The sequence below is a fragment of the Astyanax mexicanus genome, chromosome 1 (genome assembly GCF_023375975.1).
Source record: "Astyanax mexicanus isolate ESR-SI-001 chromosome 1, AstMex3_surface, whole genome shotgun sequence".
NCBI classification, from domain to species: Eukaryota; Metazoa; Chordata; class Actinopteri; order Characiformes; family Acestrorhamphidae; genus Astyanax; species Astyanax mexicanus.
This window is the reverse complement of record NC_064408.1, coordinates 49,743,805-49,765,735: the sequence shown is the minus strand read 5'-3', so window position 1 is coordinate 49,765,735 and position 21,931 is coordinate 49,743,805. Positions and strand designations below refer to the sequence as shown.

Sequence of the window (21,931 nt, the reverse complement as noted above, 5' to 3'; positions counted from 1 at the left end):
TGGATGAACACACATTTTAATAATTAGCAATGGCTCCAATCCAATAATGGCTTTTGAAATCAGGCTGATACCAGAACAAAATGCTGCCCTGGATATCAATAGAAAAAAGAATCCAATCTAACCTTGTAAAATGTTTCCTCCGGAGTAGTAGAGTGTTTTAGCAGTGTTTTACATTTGGGACTTACATGTTCATCATATTACACAGATAAACAAAAGTACCTAGACAGACATGGTGGGTGGTGGATTCATAACATGAGGCGCAGACTCTCTGCTTCTTCAGACACTAGCTTTTTAGCTCGCTTTTTTTTTATCCCAGACTTCCAGACGAGCATCTTCTACAGAAGACAGATATTGCTTAATACTGGTATATTGCTTAAGAGCTGTAACATCATTGCAGCACATTTTTATTTACAGAGAATATCCTCAGCTCTTCTTGTGCCTGCAGTTTACGTCCTTGCTAACACTAATGCACTAAGTTAGCTATGGAAGAATTTAGAGCATCAATCAGTAATCAACAAACTGTGCACCCAGATGGAGTTTTTATTGTTGCGGGGGACTGGCTGTGGCTGAAAAAGTTAATCAAGCCAATTTGGGAACCGCTATAATGTCTACTGCCCAAACAGGGCTGATGACACTTCATCATGTTGTCAGCCTCATCATAAATATAAAAGTCTGTCCCGCCCCAACATGAAACAAGCTAATTACCTCTCATTGTTCTTGCTCCCATCACATGTCAAAAACTACAACAAAGACAGTTAAAGTATATCCAGAAGGAGCTGCTCTCTATGGCACCAGAATTAAGACAAATATTAGAGGACGTTATCCTTTTCCTCCCCATAATAGACTCTCAGAGACATACACCTCAGCTACCATGACTACACTCATCGTCAAAAAACAAATGCCTGCAAAAATACAGCAGGAAGTGTCAGATTGCAATGCTATTCAGTTGGAAGATAAATGTTACCAGGAACAATAAATTATAAAAACATTTTGACTGACATGGGCAACTCATGATCATATGAACTGAGCTACACATAAAGAAGAAGTAGTCTGTAGTTCATGCCATACATTTCGGCATGGAGTTGTAGAGGTTCCTAATGGTGTCCTATAATAATTCAGTCCATTTAGCTTGAATATTCTTGAAGTTCCTGTAGATTTTTTGGTAGGAGTGGAGTGCTGATGGGGCATCCAATAGAATCCCACCATCCTTATTTTCAATCGAGGATAGGTTTAGCCAGTACCTGGGTTTCCAAGCAAAGATCTTAAGATGGCAGTAGTATGCATACAAACATTGTCCTTATGGAACAGTGCACTGGATTATGCGTTGTAAGATGTAGGATGCAATGTTGGATGATGCCTGTAATGAAGACCTATATCACTGACCATGGTTCAAGTTTCATTCATGTTGGCTGATTCCTTCTGGTGCTTTTTGACAATGTGTATAGATTTTTTTTTATTTATTCTTTATTTAACCAGGCAAGTCATTAAGAACACGTTCTTATTTACAATGGCAGCCTGGCATGAAGCAAAAAGACTCTTGAAAAACACAAGCACATTTTTTTATTTTATTGTATTTATATGTATTGTTACAGTTTATCCTTTTGTAACTTTGTGTACTATACATACCTGCTGCTGGATGTCTAGAATTTCCCCTTGGGGTATCTATCTATCTCAATATCAGACATGTGACAACAACATTTGTCATTTAAAATGTCCACAATAGATTTTTTAAAAGTCAACTAAGAAATAACATGATCCTATTTTAATGTTTTCTGTAGCGAGTTCAAGTCTATGGCTGCAGCAATTGAAAGCAGCTTGAAATGCCGACAAACCAAGTACTGTATTTATTTTGGGGATGGTAGCATGATGCGCTGAGCAGTATGGGTGTTATAGGCAAAAGATGAATAATGTATCAAGCTACATATAAACTGAGGAGACACAAAAAAAAAAAAAAAAAAAAAAAAAAAAAAAGAGTTTTATAAATAAGCATGTACCAGTGGATCGAATGGTGAATATGTAGCAATGGCGAAATAGCAAATCTTACAGCAGTGTAAAGGGAGCAATTATGTGTTTTAAAAGGAGCATTTATGGCAAACCGAATAGCTGAGTGATAAAGCACATCAAGTTTCTGGAGAAGGCTTTTGCAAGCAGCTCTGTATATGATATTAGCGTAATCAAACATACGCAGGATAGTCATTTGGACTAAGGTCAATTTGGTAGAGCGACGAGGATCGTATTTTACACAAATAGCAAATTTTAGATCTAAACTTAGACTGTAACTTGTTAATGTTTTGAGAACAACAAGGTATTTTCTAACCAGATACCCCGGTACTTATATTCTATGACCTGATTTATTTTATTTTATATCAAGTTGTGTATTGAATAGATCTTTGCAAAACTATGGATTCACTGAATATTTGGCAACCAAACTGGAAAAAGAGCACTTTCAGTGTAAAGCTCAATAAGTTAAAATGCTGCATACGTTCTGATGATGTGACATCTGTACACACTTTTAAAATGTAGTTCTGCAAAAGTGTATTTTAGGCTATTTAGTATATTTAGTATAAACTAGTGTCATTTACAGTAGTTTAAAGTTTACATACCTCACACTGTAGAGAACTTTTCCATCAGGATAAACCCTGAGCATAACATTGTCAGTCGTGGTGTCGTGGATAAAGGAGCGCTTGGAGTGGACGAAGAACATGTCCGGGACCCAGATCTTCTTCACCAGACGGCTGTCGAAGGTCATGCTCTGGTTGGTGGTGCTGGGGAAGGACAGCCGCTCATCCTTCCAGTAGTGCCTCAGATACAGGGTCATGGTGAAGTCCTGCAGCAGAGTAACAGCTGTTATAGTAGGCTTACCTTACATACAGTAATTTACTAGGATTTCGTCACTTTCGAGTTCCAGTCAATTTTAGACGACCCTTCCATGAACTTGAAGCACATTTCAGCTTGAGCTTCTCTGTACAGTGTTCCACCTGCTGTTTCTGAGTGAGAATTAGGATTCAGGTATAGTGTTGCTGTCAGTCAAAGGGTCCCAGTGTTCCCTGATGATCTTTTGAACTAGTCAGGAACAGACCCCCTACCGATTCCATCCTGTATGCAGAAGTGTCAGTGTTGTGCGCTGCTTGGACATGAAGTATAAAGTTTGTGGACGAGTGGGCTAAATTGACAGAAATTCCCATGAGACTGGTTTAATTCTTACCTGACAGAATGAGGGCTGCCATTGAGGAAAGGGGACGCATAAATGTATAGGAAGAAACGAGGGCAATGTTTTGTCCTGCTACAAAGATTTAAGCTTTTTAGGTCCTTCCACAACATTTCTATAGATTTTTTTACAGTTAAGCTTTAGTTAATGGACAGATAAACCATGATACTACCACCCTCATATTTAGGAGTTCAAATGATCTTTTTATACTTAAATACATTGTTTGATTTAACCAGTTTTAGGTTTTGCAATAAATTCCACACAGGGTTCTTATCTTGAAATTCTTGGACTGTCTTACATAAACTGCTGTAATGTTGGGCTGATGGAGCAGATGGTTGCAGACTTGAGTAAAAACTGAGTTTATTAAAATATATCAAATTTCAAAACGGTCTGGATGAAACAAGTCCAAAGGAGCAAAACAGAAACAGAGAACCAGAAAAACAGGCAGGGAGCCAAAACTCAGACATGCAAACAAACAGATAAAGACTCTGCAAGTTACAGAATAAACACTACCTCACAAAGTAACAGGTAGCGTCAGAGTGAAGACCGCTAGAGCTGAGTTCGAGTCAAGGACAAGACTTTTAGTAGTCAAGTCTGAGTCAAGACCTAGACTTCGTATCAATGCCATTTATTAAAAATGTTTAGTATCCAAATTATAATTTACTTTTACTTTTGCTCACTAAAGCAAAATACTGAAAGAAATATAAATGATAATTAGTCCAAATCAGAATATATAACTAATTTTACTAATACTGCTGTCATTTTAAAATGAGAGATACCTAAATCAGCACTGTGTTCTCGGGCTGATCTGTTTTCTAAAACTCTAATTTTGTGTGTGCTGTTTGTATTACTGGCAGAGTGCAGTGCGAGGGGGGCTATAGGCAGCAAAGATGGCTGCGTCTCAAAAACCATGTGTTTAAAACCACGTGTCCTGTAGGTCTCTCGCCTCTATAGTACTGCATGTTGATGATGTCATCAGAGAGTAGACTTTGAGGGATAGTGTAGGGTGAAGGGAGTGATTTGGGATCGGCCTGTAAAAGTTAATATATGATGTGCAGAAGTGTGAAGTGGGTGAACGTAAAAATGAGTGGCTTTGGTATAAACATTATGTTCAGGGCTGTAGCTTTAGAATCCCAAGACCAGGGTCATTTCTCGAGCTGTGTTCTTTACTGTACTTGTGTTCTTGTGGACTCTGGAATCGTCCTCAGTCGCAGCCCAAGTACTGTTCCATTAAGAAGTTCGCAGTTAGCCAAGTTCACTACAAATAACCGGATGAGTTCTTGCTCCTTCCACATTATCAAGGATGCATTGAAGGTGATTGTGTGGACCTCTGACAGTCCAATATCCCAGAATGCACCTTGCAGCAGTATCGGCGTGCATTCCTGGAAGTTTTGACGAGTTATTTTTAGGGGAGAATATAGTGGTTTAGACTTCAGAAATGTGGTTTATTTATTAAAAAGCATTTGAAATTGTGCTCCTACGTTTTGGGAACAACACTTTTTCGCTTCCCTTGGAAGGTAAAGTCATCAAGTACACAATTACAGAATAAAAGTCCTGCTCCCTCCCGTCCTCAGGAGTATGCACTCGCGAGCCAAACTTACCAAATACTTTCTGGCCAAGCATGGGAGTCCAAACTTGGGCTGTTTCTTATCACGGAGTACACAAGACTGCTCGTTTATGGTCTCAAAACCGAGACCTGACAAGCAAAACTGGTGTATAATACTAATGCTAACAGGTGTGGAGCATTAGTGTATTGGGAACATGAGAACTGGCTCTGATTGGCTGGAAGGATTGACTATACACAAATCTGTGAATTGTGTGATTTGTGAAGTCTCTAAAGTAGAACAGGTCTGTGGGCGTGAGAGGAGCAGACAAGTGTGACAAATGTTAAGGTAATGGAAAACCCCTTATCTGGGTGGAGGAGTATTATCCTGCTGTAGAAGTCATCCTCTTCCTATCTTTAACTTTCTTAAAGTATTGGTGGTGTTTGCTTCTATAATATTCTGGTACTCACCGATACATTTTCAGTACTGGTACATTTATTTCTGCCCTTTATACTGTACACAGAGGCTGGCTGTTTGAAGTTTGCTGGTTGAACTCAAGTATGATCTAGGTATGATACTGAAAGATGAGCTACATAAGGTCTTTAATATGTGCATACATATTAGCATTGTGTTATCTCTGACATCCACTGACAGCACGAGCCTGGGGCCAGTCCGTGGGATTGTCTTTCAATGAATCATCATGGGGCAGAAAGTGGCTGAAAAAGTCTGTGAGCTCTGTGTGTCTCTAGCATTCACCGGTTAGTTTTGAACTCAGGCAGAGAAATATTTAAATTTGCACTGGTCACTCAGGCCACAAAGCCTTTGAACCTTGTGGCCTAAAGTAAATGATTTCTGCAGCACCCTTAGAAACTGAATAGAGGAATATTTTATTTTTTTAACTTCTTTTTCAAATCCACAGGAGCTACAGTGTAATAATGTTCATACCGCAAAGTAAAACAACAGGGTATTGAAGTACCATATTTTACCGTGTTGTGTAAAATATTTTAGACAGCAATAAAAAACATTTGAAATCCTGTTGAATGTGGATTAGTAAGTGTTATATTATTTGTTTAAAGTGTAACTTATATGTGCTATTCCTGTTTATGTGTTTGTTATGTTTATAATAACATTACATCTGACATTAACAACATAAAAATCTATACAGGGCTTAGATCATGTTTAATATATACTAAGTAAATGCAATATTAATATCACTGAGAACACTGAATATATAATATACCCTCTGAAATAAACACTCTGAAAGGTTATGCTAAAGCAGTTACAGCCTCTTATAGGAAAAAACGCATTAAAAATCACCAGATTGGCAACAGCTAGAATATGGAGCAGACCACTGTTCACTGTACAGGGTTCATAGTAGTGCTTAAATATGCACCCCCGCCATGAAAAGCACCCCCTCTTGGTAGCGCGTACGCACATTCTTTTTGATAAAAGCAGAGATAATTGCTTTAGCTAAGTTGGAATAGAAAGGCACTCCCGAGAGGTGGTGCTTTCCATGATTTTGGTGCACTTTCAAAATAAAAATTTATTTTAAATAACAATTTCAGATTTTTTTCTAGAACACTGAATTCAATTGGTTATGCAGCTGTCTTGTGACTTCATGCAGAGCTGTATTAGCTCTCAATATATTATCATAAGATCTGACCAGCTTTTAGAATTTACAAAATTATCCGCCAACCGCTAACTGCATCATTCCATACCTATTGAGCAATTTTGGCAAATTTAGTCAATGAGGACACATGGCTTATATGATACCAGGAGGCCCTTCTACTACTACATTAAGCTTTTCTATATTTTAAGTGTTTTGTTAAAGAGAAAAACAATGAACACACACACAAACCTTAAAGGCAAGTGACCAAAATTCAATCTCCTGTAGCATTGTATGGGGCATGCCCACTGCTGAAACTCACTGGTTGACATGCAATGGTTCTTTATCATTTCTGTGGTCAATTAAGAAATAAACAAGAGTCTCTTACCATGTCCACTTCTGATATAGTGTCCAAGCTCTCGACTTGGACATCCACACCCACAGGAATAGCTGGACCTGAAAAAAGGGATTTTTTTATTTGAATATATGTCTTATCAGAGTCAAAACACACTGTCTATCACAGTGAATCTCTAACAATTACTTAATTAATAAGTATATTATCATAATAATAAGTTACTATCGTATTTTTGCAGGCAAATGTCGGTTCAGCTCACTTATCGTCATCAAAAGACCTGCTCTGAAGTCACACGGCCCTGGTGAATGTTTTCAGAGGCAGGGTGGACACAGACAAAATTCATTATTTCCGCAATTTATATTTGTGGCCTGTGAGTCCTCAACACATCCCCAGGGCAGGGGGACACAATTAGGTCACAGTGCTTCCACACAGTCATATACTAGCAAAAATAAGTCACTGTGCCCTATAGCTTAGAATACATTAGCTTTCCAGGACCTTTGTTTGGCATGTCACAATGCATTAGGTTTTAGAGTTGTTTTTGCACTCCTTCACACTCACAATACATCTCTAATAATTGTTACTTTGCATTCCACACGTCACAGAGGAAGCATTATCACCAAAGGTCAAAATTCAGTAGGTCTGCTCTTCAGTCTGCCCTTCGCTGGCCTGATATGCAATCCACTCAATCCATCTTCATAGCTCTTTAGAGCTAAAGCGAGACATAGCATGTGGATGTAAATGACTGAGGATTTAAATGCATACATCACTCGCCGTAATCCACAATGCCATAAGAAGTAGCACTCGCTCCATAATCCTGCTGCACATAGCCCCTAACCCAGTAAATCCCTGCAGTGTAAGTACAGAGAAATGGAACGCCGTGCTTACATACAGCGCAGTCGGACTTCCGAAAGTCAAAGCTGCGATTTCCTTTTTCCTTTTTTTTAATTTCAAATTAAAATGGGTCCAGGTCAAGAGCACAAATCATGGCATAAATTCATGGCTTAGCGCTGGAAAGGTGAGGTCTAACAGGTTCAAAGTCCAGGCCCATCTGTGCAATGCTCTGACCAATCGCAGACCGGCTATGCTGTTGTCATGAAACAGCATTGTGAGATTAAACTTCTCCTTAGAAGTTCACAGAGTCCTCATGATAATGCAGTGTGGCTGACAGTTGGAAAAGTTCATCAGAGGGAAGGCTTGTGTTGGGGTGAAAAATGATGACTGTCTGAGGAACACATATTACAGAAGATACTACACTGTGAAATTTGCAAACCTTTTATGTTTCTTTTTTATGTTTTATTTATATGCAGATGATATACACTTCTAGCTTTCTAGAATTAATAATCATAAAATCCATTATAATTTAGACATTCAGTTTTGAGGAAAATATGGTAACGTATTTACAATCCTGATTACTAGTATGGTGGCCGATACGGCCTTAAATTACGATAATAATAACAATATTTCATGGTATTTTCAAGATAAATCTTCAAGAATACACTAGGACAACAAAATAAAAATAAAACTTTATTACTGCGTACAATATGATATGGCACATCCCTAATTACTAGTATAAAAAATATTTTAGACATCTGTCCACTTAGTGGTCTTGGGACAAGAAGGTCATCGGTTCAGTGCCCTGAACTAACACTCACAACTGCCCGATGCCTCAGTTACTCCCTGAATGCTGAGCTTGAGTCTGCCTCGGCGGGTGTGTATCCTCACTGCCCTAATCACTACTCTCTCTCTCTCTCTCTCTCTCTCTCTTCTGTGTGTTCATTGCCACAGGGGTGTTGAATGCAGATGTTGAATTCTGTTGTACTGCAGTTTAATGACAGTAAAGAGTGCTAATTCTTTAATCATTGATTGCATTGAACAACTGAACATGCCTAGAGGAGAACGATATTTTTACTCACCAAATATTTCCAAATTCCAAAACTAGATCTTTTACCGTAAAATAGAGTAGTAGATGCCAACTCTCACGCTAACACTGATTTAACAATTTGTGATTTTTATTATAATATTAGTCTATTATATGATCTCATATGACATCAGGGGAGTCAAATGCATTATTAATAGTAGGATGAACAAACTGTATGTGGGTGTTGTTGGGGTGGGTCTAGGTGTCACCTAATTTTACCTACAAAAGAGACCTAATTTAATGATTCATTTACATTTTGGCCAGGATTTTTGTCTAATAGTCTGCCTGACCACCACTAAATCTTGAGAAATTCTATTTAAGCATTGCATTAAAAATGTTTGATTAGGAACATTACTGCAAAGTATAATTGTAATGGTAATAGATAATCTAAAAAAATAGTAAAAAAAAGTAAATTTGCTAATGTCAAAATATAATGAATAAAATCAGAAAACTGGCTTTCCTAAACATTTTCATATCAAATTTTTTTCCCGAATACAAATCAAACAGTTCACATCCTCCAAACCTTTAGTTTCATTATGTTGGTCTAGTTTTTACATCCATTTTTTAAACCTGCAGAATTTGGGTTGATCCCTGTTACTTATCTGGAATTATTAAGTGAAGTAGAGAGTGAACAGGCAGCTTCTAAATTCTAAATGTCCTGTAGGAACATACACCTGTAGCATACAGGACAAGGCATTTTAAGGGGTTAAGCATTTTATGCTTGCTGATAAAAAATACTCAACTCTCAATAAACTGATGTAATTCTATAATTCCTGATGGCAATATAAATACCAGCGGGTGGCGCTCTTTGCACTATAATAAGCTTAGCTGATGCTAGTAGCAAAAATCATAACAGAGAATCAATAAATATCATCAGCAGATATGGCCTCATTCTTGGCGTTACAGTACGTTACTGCTGAAAACAAAATCAATGATAGTTTTTTTATGTCATCACTGAAATTAAATGAAACGATAGCTAACATTAAGGTAGATTAAACATCTCATAACTTTGATAAGCCAGGCAACTGCACTAACATTACATTGAGGAAAAAAAACTGTCCTGTAGTCAAACTTTTGGCTTACTGTTTTTTTCACACTATAAGGCACACCGTATTATAAGGCACACTATTAATGAACGTCTATTATCTGGTCTGTTTTCATACATAAGGTGCACTAGATTATAAGGCTCATTTTAAGCAACAATAGTAAGGAACAAGTGTGTCGCCATGTTTCTCCTTTTAACCGCGACTAAAGCTGTACTTCAGCAGAGTGGCTTTACTGCTCATTACAACCTGACTGGTAGAATTCATACATAAGGCACACTGGATTATAAGGCGCACTGATGATTATATATAATACAGTACTTTTAACTTTTTTTATTAAGAATTCCTTTTCACCCGTTGTTTCTGGAAGGGAGCAAATACTGCATACAATGGATCATCAACCAAGAATACCTACTGTTACCTACAGTAAATGAGGCAAAGCTTACTCCTAATGCAGCCCTAAAGTGGCCCTGGCTTAATTAATATTCCAAAAAAATAAGGTTTTAACAAATGGTGGACATTATGAGATTGAAATGAGGCTGACGTTACCTCCTCCAGTTTCCAGCAGCCTTCACTGTCTATGCATTGATTGCACTGACGATTCACTTCACTCTTATTTTGGTGAGTTGTTGTAGCCACATGGAAAATCCAGCACGGACTTTCAGTGGTATGTGTATTCTCCTATCGACAGAGTGGAATGGATTCTTTCGCGACGCAACACAAACAGCGTTGGGAGAAATATTATTTTGTGTTGAATGTGGGGGGTCCAAACTAATAATTCTGAAATGTGAAGGGGGCACGTCCCTCTCAGATTTAATGTTGGTGACACCCATGTATGCGATAAAGTTTTACAGAAAAACAGCCCATAAAATATGCTTGCCCTTCAGCAATTTTATTGCAAACCACATGCAAGAGTTTTATCACTAAGATAAAACAGTTCATCACAGGCATCCCACTGATACACTAATTCAGTTCAAATGAGAAAACCAACTAAATCTGGAGAAGTCAGTATAAATGAATGAAATTAAATGAATGAAATAGTTCAAAAGGACACTTCTCAGTAGATTAGAGTCTCAAGCTGTTTTTTTTATTATAAATGTTACTATTAAATTTGGGAAGCTTGACACAAACTACAGCATGCTCTCTGTCTTACGCAAGTCGTCCTTTAGAAGTTCACTGAGATTCCAGACAAGAAGTCCATAAATGGTCTGTGACAGAGGAACATTTTTAACCACAAAAGTCCTGTTTTCACATTTGATTTGAACTCTCTGTTTACATTTCCCCCCCCAGCTTTCCAGCTTTTTGACGTAAGAACACTGAAGATTACCCAAGTCAGAGACGGGTTAGTGAAGCACTGAGCCTTAGTAGGATGCCCGTCTGTAATTAAATCACTCGACTTGGCCGCTACCCTGCGGGCTGAAATCCTCAGGCTGTTATGTCATCAAAAGGCCAGCACGAGACGGCCACGTTTTCCCACCAAGCCTGCCAGACATTTACACAACATTAATGGTGGGTTTTAAATTCTTCAATACTAAACAGGAGCTGATCCTTAACTGTTTTTTGTTTCTTCCATGATCAATTCTACCTGCTAACTGGATTTCCTCCCATCATGCACTGTGTGAATAAACTGAAACGGCAAAGAATGAGCTTCCTCCAAGTTACACAATGGACCACAACGTCTTTTCAGTCTGTAGCATATGCAACATCACTGCATCCCTGGACAGCTGAACGCACTTAAGGGAGATCAGTAACTGCTAATTCTATTATTTAAGATAACAGATGCCAATGCTAGCAAGCAGTATAAATGATGGTGGAGGGGGAGGGCCATTAAAGCCATTTAGAGAAAGTGAGATTACACTCTCTCAAACTCTCAGACTGTGGCATCAATGGGAATCAAACTCCTCATCACAATGATAGGCCCAACACTATGATATGTAAACATTAAGCTCGTATTCATTGAAAAGTGTTGTATGAAGCAGATCTGCATTTTGTTGTATTTTCTTTGCTTTGCGCTAAACTGGACTAAGGCTTGCTTACAAGTGGCTTCCAAACCGTTTCAAAAATAATCTTTCAATTATAAATTCATGCACAGGATGTACCTTACGCCAGTTCGCTTGAGTAAAATGTTCTCAAATACATCCCCCAGATGTCATTGTTGTAAAATGCATACTGGATCGGTCATTCATGTTTTTTGGAACTGCCAAAAATTAAAACACTTGGAGAGCAATACATAACGTAACTGTCAAGGTTCTGGACAGTTCAGTAGACTTGGCATCCGCACAGTTCCTATTTGGTACCGATCTTGAAGGGACAATGGACTCTGTGTCTGCTAAGAGGATGGGCATAATATCTTATATAGCAAAAAAACGTATCCTGCTGAAATGGAACCATGAACGACCTCCAACACTTAACCTCTTCAAAAGAATTCTGAATGAAACTCTATGGCTGGAGCAGAGCACTCACTGTCAAAATAACAAAACAGAAACGTTTTGGAAAATATGGCAGCCACTTACGGACCTCTAACTATATATTTTACTTGTATAATTCACTCTGATTTTGAGTTTGCCTGGCTTTGTTTCTGTTTCATTTTACTGGTCTAACAGCTTTTAATTTTTTATTTTATTTTATTTATTTATTTTTTGTTCCTTGCAGGGGTGGGGGGTGGGGGAGTGTTTTCTTCTCCTTTATAAGGCACTTTGTGCTTTCTGCACATGTTGTGCTGTTGTGAAAAGTAAAAGATGACAAATAAATAATAGAAAAAAAAGAATCTTTCAACTCTTGTTTGGGGAATTTTTCACCTATTCTTCCTTATAAAAAGCTTCTTGTTCTGTGAGATTCTTTGGCCACTTATTTAAAGATTATTTACAGATTCTTAATGATGGGGGCGATAGCAAAACATTTAGACTGAGCCCTTTGATGTAGTTAGTTAAGGGAAGGCTTTTTTCCCCTCTATCAGTGAAATGTTTCTCAAGCCACTGGTTGCTACAGAAGGTCAAAGAATGATGAATCCACCACCATGCTTAACAGATAAAGGGGTGTAATTCAATACATTCTGAAAATATACCTTCAGGCATACATCCTTTTGATTCAAAACCTTCTATTTTAATTAATTGTTTCTAAAATACATCACAGTTGCTTAGATTGTCCCATGAAAATGTTGACAGTAAATTTTGTAGTGAGAACGCAGGAATGGCTTATTTCTAAGGAATTTCCTATGTTGGCTATACAGCACAACAGTTTATCACACACAAAAAAAAACAGTTTGATAAATTCTCCTGAGGGTCTTTTCTGTTCAAACTGGGGTTGTTTTCTTGATCTTCCAGACCTTAACTTTAACTGTTGTTTCCTAAATATATTACAAACAGCTACCTGAGAATATTGCTATTTTTATATAGCCTACAATGCAGGAGAATATTTAAATACAGTGGCGTGAAAAAGTATTTCTTTTGTATTTGCTTTTTTGTCGTACTGATATTTTTCTGATTATCAAACTAAGCTTAATACCAGACAAAGATAATCTGAGTAAGTAATAATAAAAAGCACTTTTTTAATGATGAATTCATTTATTCAGGAAAAAAATAACCCAAACCAATCTAGCCCTTTGTGAAAAAGTGTTATAAATTAATTAACTCTGATATAACTGATATAAATGAACTGTGATTAATCACACTTTTTGGAAATCTGAGTTCAATTTCACTACAATCCACAACCGGGCCTGATTACTGCCAGACCAGTAGAATCAAGAAATCAGACACAAAACCTGTCTGACAACATGAAGCAGCTAAAAGATCTCAAAAGCAACACATTATACCCTGATCTGAAGAAACTCAAGAACAGATGAAAAAACAAAGTCATTGATCATCTGTCAGTCTAGAAAAGATTACAGTTATTTCTAAGTAATTTCTAAGGATTTGGGACTCCAGTGGACGGCAGAGAAAGTTATTATTTACAAATTCTAACTTAATAATTGAAATTATTTAAAAAGTGCTTTTTATATTGACTCAGGTTATATTTGTCTGCTATTGAAGTTTGTTTGATAATCTGAAAAAAGTACATATGACAAAAATGCCAAAACAAAAGAAATCTGTGGGAGGCAAATACTTCTTTTACACCACTGTAGAACAAATATAATACTATACTACTATTACCACTATTACTACTACTACTACTACTACTATAGCTTAAATATAAAACTATGGTGTTAAACAACTCTACATAACACCTCTACATATCTAACATTATGTTTCACTGAACTTCAGTTTCTATGCTGTATCTGTAAATATACAACAGTTAGTTCCGACCTCACAATCTGATTGGTTGAGAAGTGTTCTAGCCGTGATGATATTTCGTGATAACATCACGGCCTTCTCACACTAAACTTGTATCACTCCGCCGACGCGTTGCCAAGTAACGGCGTATACACACAGAACACCCGCAGCAGCGTTAGCTTAGCACAGGCTAGCGCTCAGCCTCGGCACCCTCGCCCGCAGCGCTGGCTCGTCTTTCGTGGAAAAAAGGGAAAGAAAATCGCTCGGCTAATGCCGTCTGACAGCCAGATTGCTAACCAGCCAGGCTAGGCTAAGCTAAGTTAATGCTGAGCTAAAGCAAGCTACGCTAATCTCCTGCTCCGCTAAAACCAACACCACCCAGCAAAACAAGCAGAAATGCTCAAAAATGCGCAACGTTCACCTGAAGACGATTCCACGGAGCAGGAGAGGAGAGTATTAGCGTTATTTCACGGTTCTAACGTTACCATCTTCACTTATTCCCAATTTTGCTTTCAAGCTAACTTTTGTGGTGTTAGTCTGTATGAACCATACACCGTCTTGTAGTTAAGTTTCAGTTCTGTTACAGTTGTTGTGGAACTACTTTTTGGCGGAAGCATATTCATTCTTAATTTCTTAAAGTTCTTTGATTTATTTTCTTTATTCATTTTGTAAAAAAAAAAAAAAAAAAAACTGTTATCATGAATAACATCACGGCTGTGATGATCTACGACGAAATCACAGCCGCGATGTTATTTGTGATAACACACTCCCTCTCATGTTCTATTGCTTAAATGTGAACTAAAGTCCTACCTCCAAAGCCAGGCCTCATGGTGAAGTCGTGATCATCTATCCTGAGCAGCTGTTCTGATTTGGTCACTGGATTCTTTGTGATATCAGGGCTCCTCTTCAGAATGGGGCTGTAAGAGAACAATGCAGTAAATGCAGTTGTTAGTTAGAAGTAAGATAATACACAAACACTGTTCATTTAAAATACTTTTGCAGGCTTACAATGAGCAAAATATAAATTTGCCCTCAGAAGAATGCTCTAAATGAATTCCTGTGTGTGCTGTAAGAAAAAAAGAGATTTCATTACCTTCCAGGCTTGCTCCTCCCTCCAACTCCTCCCTCTGTTCTTGTAGTTTCTCTTCGGGACCTGGAACAAGTTCGTATTTAGATCACAAAGCTCTCGCTTGTTACAGGGTGCTTACAAGCAGTACATCAACAATTCAATTGCATCATATGAAGATACATAACATACTGCAATGTGTCAGGTTACAACAACACTGTAGAGATACACACTTATATATATATATATGCATATGTATTTATACATATATGCAGCAGAAGAAGATGTCACTAGATATCACTAGATGTCCAAGAACACTGCAAATGCTATTTTAATCCTATAGTAGTGTTTGTGGTACTGCACTTCATGAAAGATCAACACTGTTTCTGATGATTTCTACTGACTGGATTTCCTTTAGTCTTTTTTCTCTGCTTTTTTTTTTTTTTGGAAAGTTCTGCCTATTAACTGTAACATGACCTGACAGTCTGTCACTACCAAAGGACTAAACTCAAACTACTGGTGACCAGACAGCAGTATTATTTAAAGTCAGCACAACTCTGATTCTGATTCAAGTGAAAAAAAATAATGGCATTTATTTATTTTATTACTAAGATTAAAGCAACAGTCCATACATTTTGAGGATTTTGGGATTTGGAGACCTCTCTGGTAAATAGTTTTGTTTATTTTGTTAAGATTTAAACACTGTCAAAATGTAGAGAGCAACCAACCTACGTCCAATAACCCTACCAGACCACTATGTTTTTAGAATGAATATACAGCTCTGGAAAAAAATAAGAGACCACTTTAATTTCTGAATCAGTTTCTCTGTTTATGTTTCAGCAAAATGAACATTGTGGTTTTATTCTATAAACCACAGACAACATTTTCCCCAAATTCCAAATAAAAATATTGTCATTTAGAGCATTTATTTGCAGAAAATGGGAATAAAATAAAACGATGCGGAGTATTCAGACCTCAAATAATGCAAAGAAAACAAGTTCAGAAATCCATATTTGGTGGAATAACCCATCTTGGCATGTTCTCCTCCACCAGTCTTACACACTGCTTTTGGATAATTTTATGCCACTCCTGGTGCCAAAATTCAAGCAGTTCAGTTTGGTTTGATGGCTTGTGATCATCCATCTCCCTCTAGATTGTATTGCAGAGATTTGGTAAAATCTAAGAAACTCATTTTTTTAGAGCTGTATATGAAGCTGCTGGGATGATTGGGAAAGAAAACACTTATCAGTTCATTAGAATATTTTGTCCCTTACCAACTCCCAATAATACTATTTTTAATGTAGAAGAAAAGATATTCTGAACTGCTGCTTTAACATGTTAAACCATTTTCCTATAAATATTCCTTAATATGCAATTATGATAATCCCCTTAACACAGAGATAGAAAAAAAATGTTTTAAAATGTTTGACATGTTTTACAATGTATGGAAACCCCCAAGACGGAATAAAAAGTACTGAATTTTTTTCAATTGTACATTTGTATAAATGTAATAATCAGGAGAGAAGAGAACATGGAGAATTTTCACAACATAACACAGGCTTATCTTATAGCTTGCATTTTCCATAAGGGTCATAATTACCATGTAATTCCTAACTAGGTTAGCTTCTAATATCCTATTTTGTAATATAAATTAAATATTAAGCATGTGTCCGAACCAATTTTAACCTCTACAAGTGTGAAACTTTTAAGTTGGTTTAAGGTTTAAGTTGGCTGTTTATTTCTGAGAGACTATATATAGACTAAATGCCCTCTAACGCTGTTATCATTCAGCAGGTCTTCATTTTTATTTGGCTTGAAAACAAAATATAGCAAAACTCTTTTAGTTTTAGTTTCACTGGCCTCAGCATTCTTTAACAGGCATAAATATTCAACACAGTCTCTCCAAACGATGTTTAAAGTACAGTTTCAAGAAAAAAGTATGTGAACCCTTTGGGATTACTTGGATTTCTGCATTGGTAATTGGTCATTAAATGTGTTCTGATCTTCATCTAAGTCACAACAATAGACAAACACAGTCTGCTTAAACTAATACCACACAAACAATTATTTGTTTGCATGGTTTTATTGAACACAGCGTGCTAACATTCACACATTGCTGAACTGAAACAGTTTTGTAAAAAGGAATGGTCCAAAATTCCTCCTGACTGTTGTGCAGGTCTGATCTGTAACTACAGGAAACGTTTGGTTGTGGTTTTTGCTGCCAAAGGAGGGTCAACCAGTTATTAAATCCAAAGGTTTCATACTTTTCCACCCTGCACTGTGAATGTTAACATGTATTTTTTTGTGGTATCAGTTTAAGCAAGACTGTGTTTGTCTATTGTTGGGACTTAGATGAAGATCTTGCAACTATATATGCTATTGTGAACAACTGCAATGGACCTTTTATATAATTTTATGTACTGATATGTAGGGGTGAAACGATTACTCGAGTAATTCATTTTAAAACGCAGAGCACGGAATTTGGCACAGACTTTTAATGTGAAATAGCGCGCTTAGCGTTACATCACCCACAAACAGGAAGCAGGTGGAGGAGGCGGAGGTTTTTAGAGCAGAGAGCAGGTAAATTTAACTTATAATAAATCAATCAGATTAACATTAATGTACCTTAATAACATAACAGCGCTGTGGGGTGTTGATTATTATTAATACTGTCTAAAGTGTGGTTAGTTTATTAGAACGGAGACAAGTTCTAGACTTAATACAGGTTTTATGTAATCAGTAAACAGCACTGTGGAATTTATAAATAAATACATGTTAAAGTTAGCTGAGATAAAGTTACTCTGCCCGGAGTGCACGGCCATGAACTTACTGTATTGTCATTTAGCTAAGATGCACAACATTAAGCCAATGTTTATGCCTTTATAATTAATTAATGCCCCATATTTAATACTTTAATACAAGAAATCATAAGTTAAAATAATTTAACTTAATTTATTAAACTATTAATTATTAAATTATTACTTGTGGTATTTATGTCTATTTTGTGTTTTATTTATTTCTATTTGTGTTTGCAATGTGGAAATGTATGTTAAACCAATTGGTCCTTCATTATTAAGTGAAATTTCTTATTTTATGAAATCTCTTATTTTATGTTTTATCTGATTACTCAATTAATAGATTCCTTTTTTAGTAGAGTACTCGATTACTAAAATAATCTATAGCTGCAGCCCTACTGATATGACTGTTTTGTTTGTAATAACTACTATTGATCTTTGTGTCTTGGTTTTACTATGTAAGAATATAATAAATACACAGTTTTCTTTACAAAACTGAGATGTTGTTAGTTGTAAGTGAGAATGGAAGGCTTATTTCTTAGCAAAACTGATCTACAGTCGCAGCAATTAATAACACGTCACATTCTGAGTGTCTTATCAGTCATTTATATCTCACATGCTGCATGCTGCAAATCTCTTTTTGAAAATTTAGGCTGGCATTGCGCTCATTTCACGCTAATCTTGGCAGCTCACAGTGCATTTGATATAAACAGCCCCTCAGCTTCGTCAGAAATCGCAACAGATGTTGGCTTTTTTCTTCGTTTCACAAGTTTCCATCTGCCATTAGCAGACGATATAAACTGTTTCCTGAGCCACTGAAATCTGCTTCAGACTAACAGCACAGAACAATACAAAAGCATATTGCTTCACTTCCACTACTGAAAAAAAAAAACATTAGCTTTGGGAATAATACTCCCCGCTGAAGGTCATAGCAGATTAAAGTTATGGATGAATAAGTCCTCTGACTTTTTCAAATCTACTAAAAAAACAAAACAAAGCAAAGTACACAGGATACAGTAAAAAAAAACAACAACACCCTGATAGAGACAAACCAATGTTATTACGCAACAATAAAATATGGTCTGGGTCATCATATCATACAAAATCATATCCCATAATAGATTAATCTACTGTCTAGTAGCAGTCTAACCTTACTTAGTGGGTGTATGTGGGGTTGACATCCTAAAAATAGTGACAGTGTAAAATGAGGAAATGCTCAGTCAGATGCTCTTTCCAGCCCAGTTTGAAAAACATGCAAGGTCAGGAAAGGACACTGATTGCTTGAAGTGCTGAACTCTTCAGCGCTTAATTTGATTTGACAGGGACCTTATATACAGTCATATGAAAAAGTTTGGGCACCCCTATTAATCTTAATCATTTTTAGTTTTAAATATTTGGGTGTTTGCAACAGCCATTTCAGTTTGATATATCTAATAACTGATGGACACAGTAATATTTCAGGATTGAAATGAGGTTTATTGTACTAACAGAAAATGTGCAATATGCATTAAACCAAAATTTGACCGCTGCAAAAGTATGGGCACCCTTATCATTTTATTGATTTGAATACTCCTAACTACTTTTTACTGACTTGCTGAAGCACAAAATTGGTTTGGTAACCTCACTGAGCTTTGAACTTCATAGCCAGGTGTATCCAATCATGAAAAAAGGTATTTAAGGTGGCCAATTGCAAGTTGTTTTCTTATATTTTAATCTCTTCTGAAGAGTGGCATCATGGGCTCATCAAAACAACTCTCAAATGATCTAAAAACAAAGATTGTTCAACATAGTTGTTCAGGCGAAGAATACAAGTAGTTGTGTCAGAGATTTAACCTGTCAGTTTCCACTGTGAGGAACATAGTAAGGAAATGGAAGAGCACAGGGACAGTTCTTGTTAAGCCCAGAAGTGGCAGGCCAAGAAAAATATCAGAAAGGCAGAGAAGAAGAATGGTGAGAACAGTCAAGGACAATCCACAGACCACCTCCAAAGAGCTGCAGCATCATCTTGCTGCAGATGGTGTCACTGTGCATCGGTCAACAATACAGCGCACTTTGTACCAGAAGAAGCTGTATGGGAGAGTGATGCGAAAGAAGCCATTTCTGCAAGCACGCCGCAAACAGAGTTGCCTGAGGTATGCAAAAGCAAAAGCACACCTCAGGCGACTCTGTTTTTGGCGTGCTTGCAGATGCACAGTGACACCATCTGCAGCAAGATGATGCTGCAGCTCTTTGGAGGTGGTCTGTGGATTGTTCTTGACTGGTCTAACACAATTTTCTTCTCTGTCTTTCTGATATTTTTCTTGGCCTGCCACTTCTGGGCTTAACAAGAACTGTCCCTGTGGTCTTCCATTTCCTTACTATGTTCCTCACAGTGGAAACTGACAGGTTAAATCTCTGAGACAACTTTTTGTATCCTTCCCCTGAACAACTATGTTGAACAAGTTGATGCCATGATGCCACACTTCAGAGGAGATTCAAATAGGAGAACAACTTGCAATTGGCCACCTTAAATGCCTTTTCTCATGATTGGATACACCTGGCTATGAAGTTCAAAGCTCAATGAGGTTACCAAACCAATTTTGTGCTTCAGTAAGTCAGTAAAAAGTAGTTAGGAGTATTCAAATCAATAAAATGATAAGGGTGCCCATACTTTTGCAGCGGTCAAATTTAGGTTTAATGCATATTGCACATTTTCTGTTAGTACAATAAACCTCATTTCAATCCTGAAATATTACTGTGTCCATCAGTTATTAGATATATCAAACTGAAATGGCTGTTGCAAACACCCAAATATTTAGAACTAAAAATGATTAAGATTAATAGGAGTGCCCAAACTTTTTCATATGACTGTTTACATTTTTGCACGAATGTAAGTATGGAAGAAAATAATAAATGTAAATGTTTTTTTAACTTAAACACTTTAAACAGATCAAATCAGTTCCATATCGGTATCTGAAGATAATGTGTAAAAACCATTACTGACATGGGATAGGTGTTTAAATGTTTGGTTGGTTAGATGCTGGTGACAGATTGGCAGGTTTGAGCATTTCTAGAACTGCTGATCTAATCGGACTTTCAGTAAAAAGTTTACTTAGGTGTTTACTAAATAATATGGTGTATATAAAGAAAAAAAAAACATATGGAAAAGTACTTCGGAATATACAATATGTTAAACCTAAAAGCAAATGGACTGAAACAGCAGAAGACTAAATCAGGTTTTACTTATGTCAGCCAAGAACAGAAAGCTGAGGCTGCAGTGAACACATGCTCCCCATAACCTGACTTCTGCTAATATGCTATAGTCTAAATTTGGCTTAAGCAACATGAATCTGAGGACATAATGTTCTCTGTGTCAACAGTCCGGGCTAGTGGAGGAGGAGTAATTGTGTGTGAAGTGCCTTCTTAGCTCATTTTGGGCTTGATGATACCAATCTTTATCTGTAAAACCATTGTCTGAATATTGTTCCTGACTATGTGCATTCCTTCATCACCACAATTTATCACATTATAATGGTTACATGTTCTTTGCTGCGCTATGTGACAAAGCAAATGTTATCTCAAACTGGTTTCTTGAACATGACGAAGAGTTCAGAGTCCTTTAGTGATCTTCCCAGTTGCTGGATCTGAATCCAGATAAATTGGATTTACAGTACCTTGGATGAAATATAAATATATTTTAGTTTTAATTATGAGACATTCAAATGTTCTAAATGTATTGAATATCATGATATCACGATCAGCTCATTAATTGCTTAACATGCAGCAAGTGTCTTCTGTCCCTTTTAAAGCTCCTCTAGGCAAGATTGAGATTTTGTGCGCGTGGGCTCCCCTTACAGTTGCAGAGTGTAATAAATGTTTCAGGCGGATTAGTTTCTCTTTCTCGTTTTCTGGCTTTCACAGACATCTTCGGTCTTTTTCCAGCTTCTGCCAGAGTGTCTGTATGTTAGTTTGTAAAGAATGAACCAGTAGTCCTTGTAGAACTGTTAGAACTAAAGGTCGGAAAGCAGGTCGCAGTTCTCGCGAGCGTTGGTCGCGGCCGCCTCTGAAAACTTACAGAGTCTGATTTGAGCTCAGAGGAGCTCCGGCACAGACACGAGAGCACCGCTATTCCTCCTATTACACCTCAAT

General features: G+C 37.1%; 1 protein-coding gene across 1 annotated transcript in view; it reads right to left on the bottom strand.

The window, feature by feature from the left end:
* gabrr1 (gamma-aminobutyric acid type A receptor subunit rho1) overlaps nucleotides 1-21,931 on the bottom strand; it is a 62,464-nt gene that overhangs the window by 19,952 nt on the left and 20,581 nt on the right. Inside the window, exons 2-5 of the mRNA XM_007255209.4 lie at nucleotides 15,036-15,095; nucleotides 14,753-14,859; nucleotides 6,747-6,814; nucleotides 2,604-2,827 (exon numbers count right to left, since the gene is read on the bottom strand). Of these exons, the coding sequence (XP_007255271.2) occupies nucleotides 2,604-2,827; nucleotides 6,747-6,814; nucleotides 14,753-14,859; nucleotides 15,036-15,095 (459 nt within the window). The remainder of the gene's footprint in view (nucleotides 1-2,603; nucleotides 2,828-6,746; nucleotides 6,815-14,752; nucleotides 14,860-15,035; nucleotides 15,096-21,931) is intronic.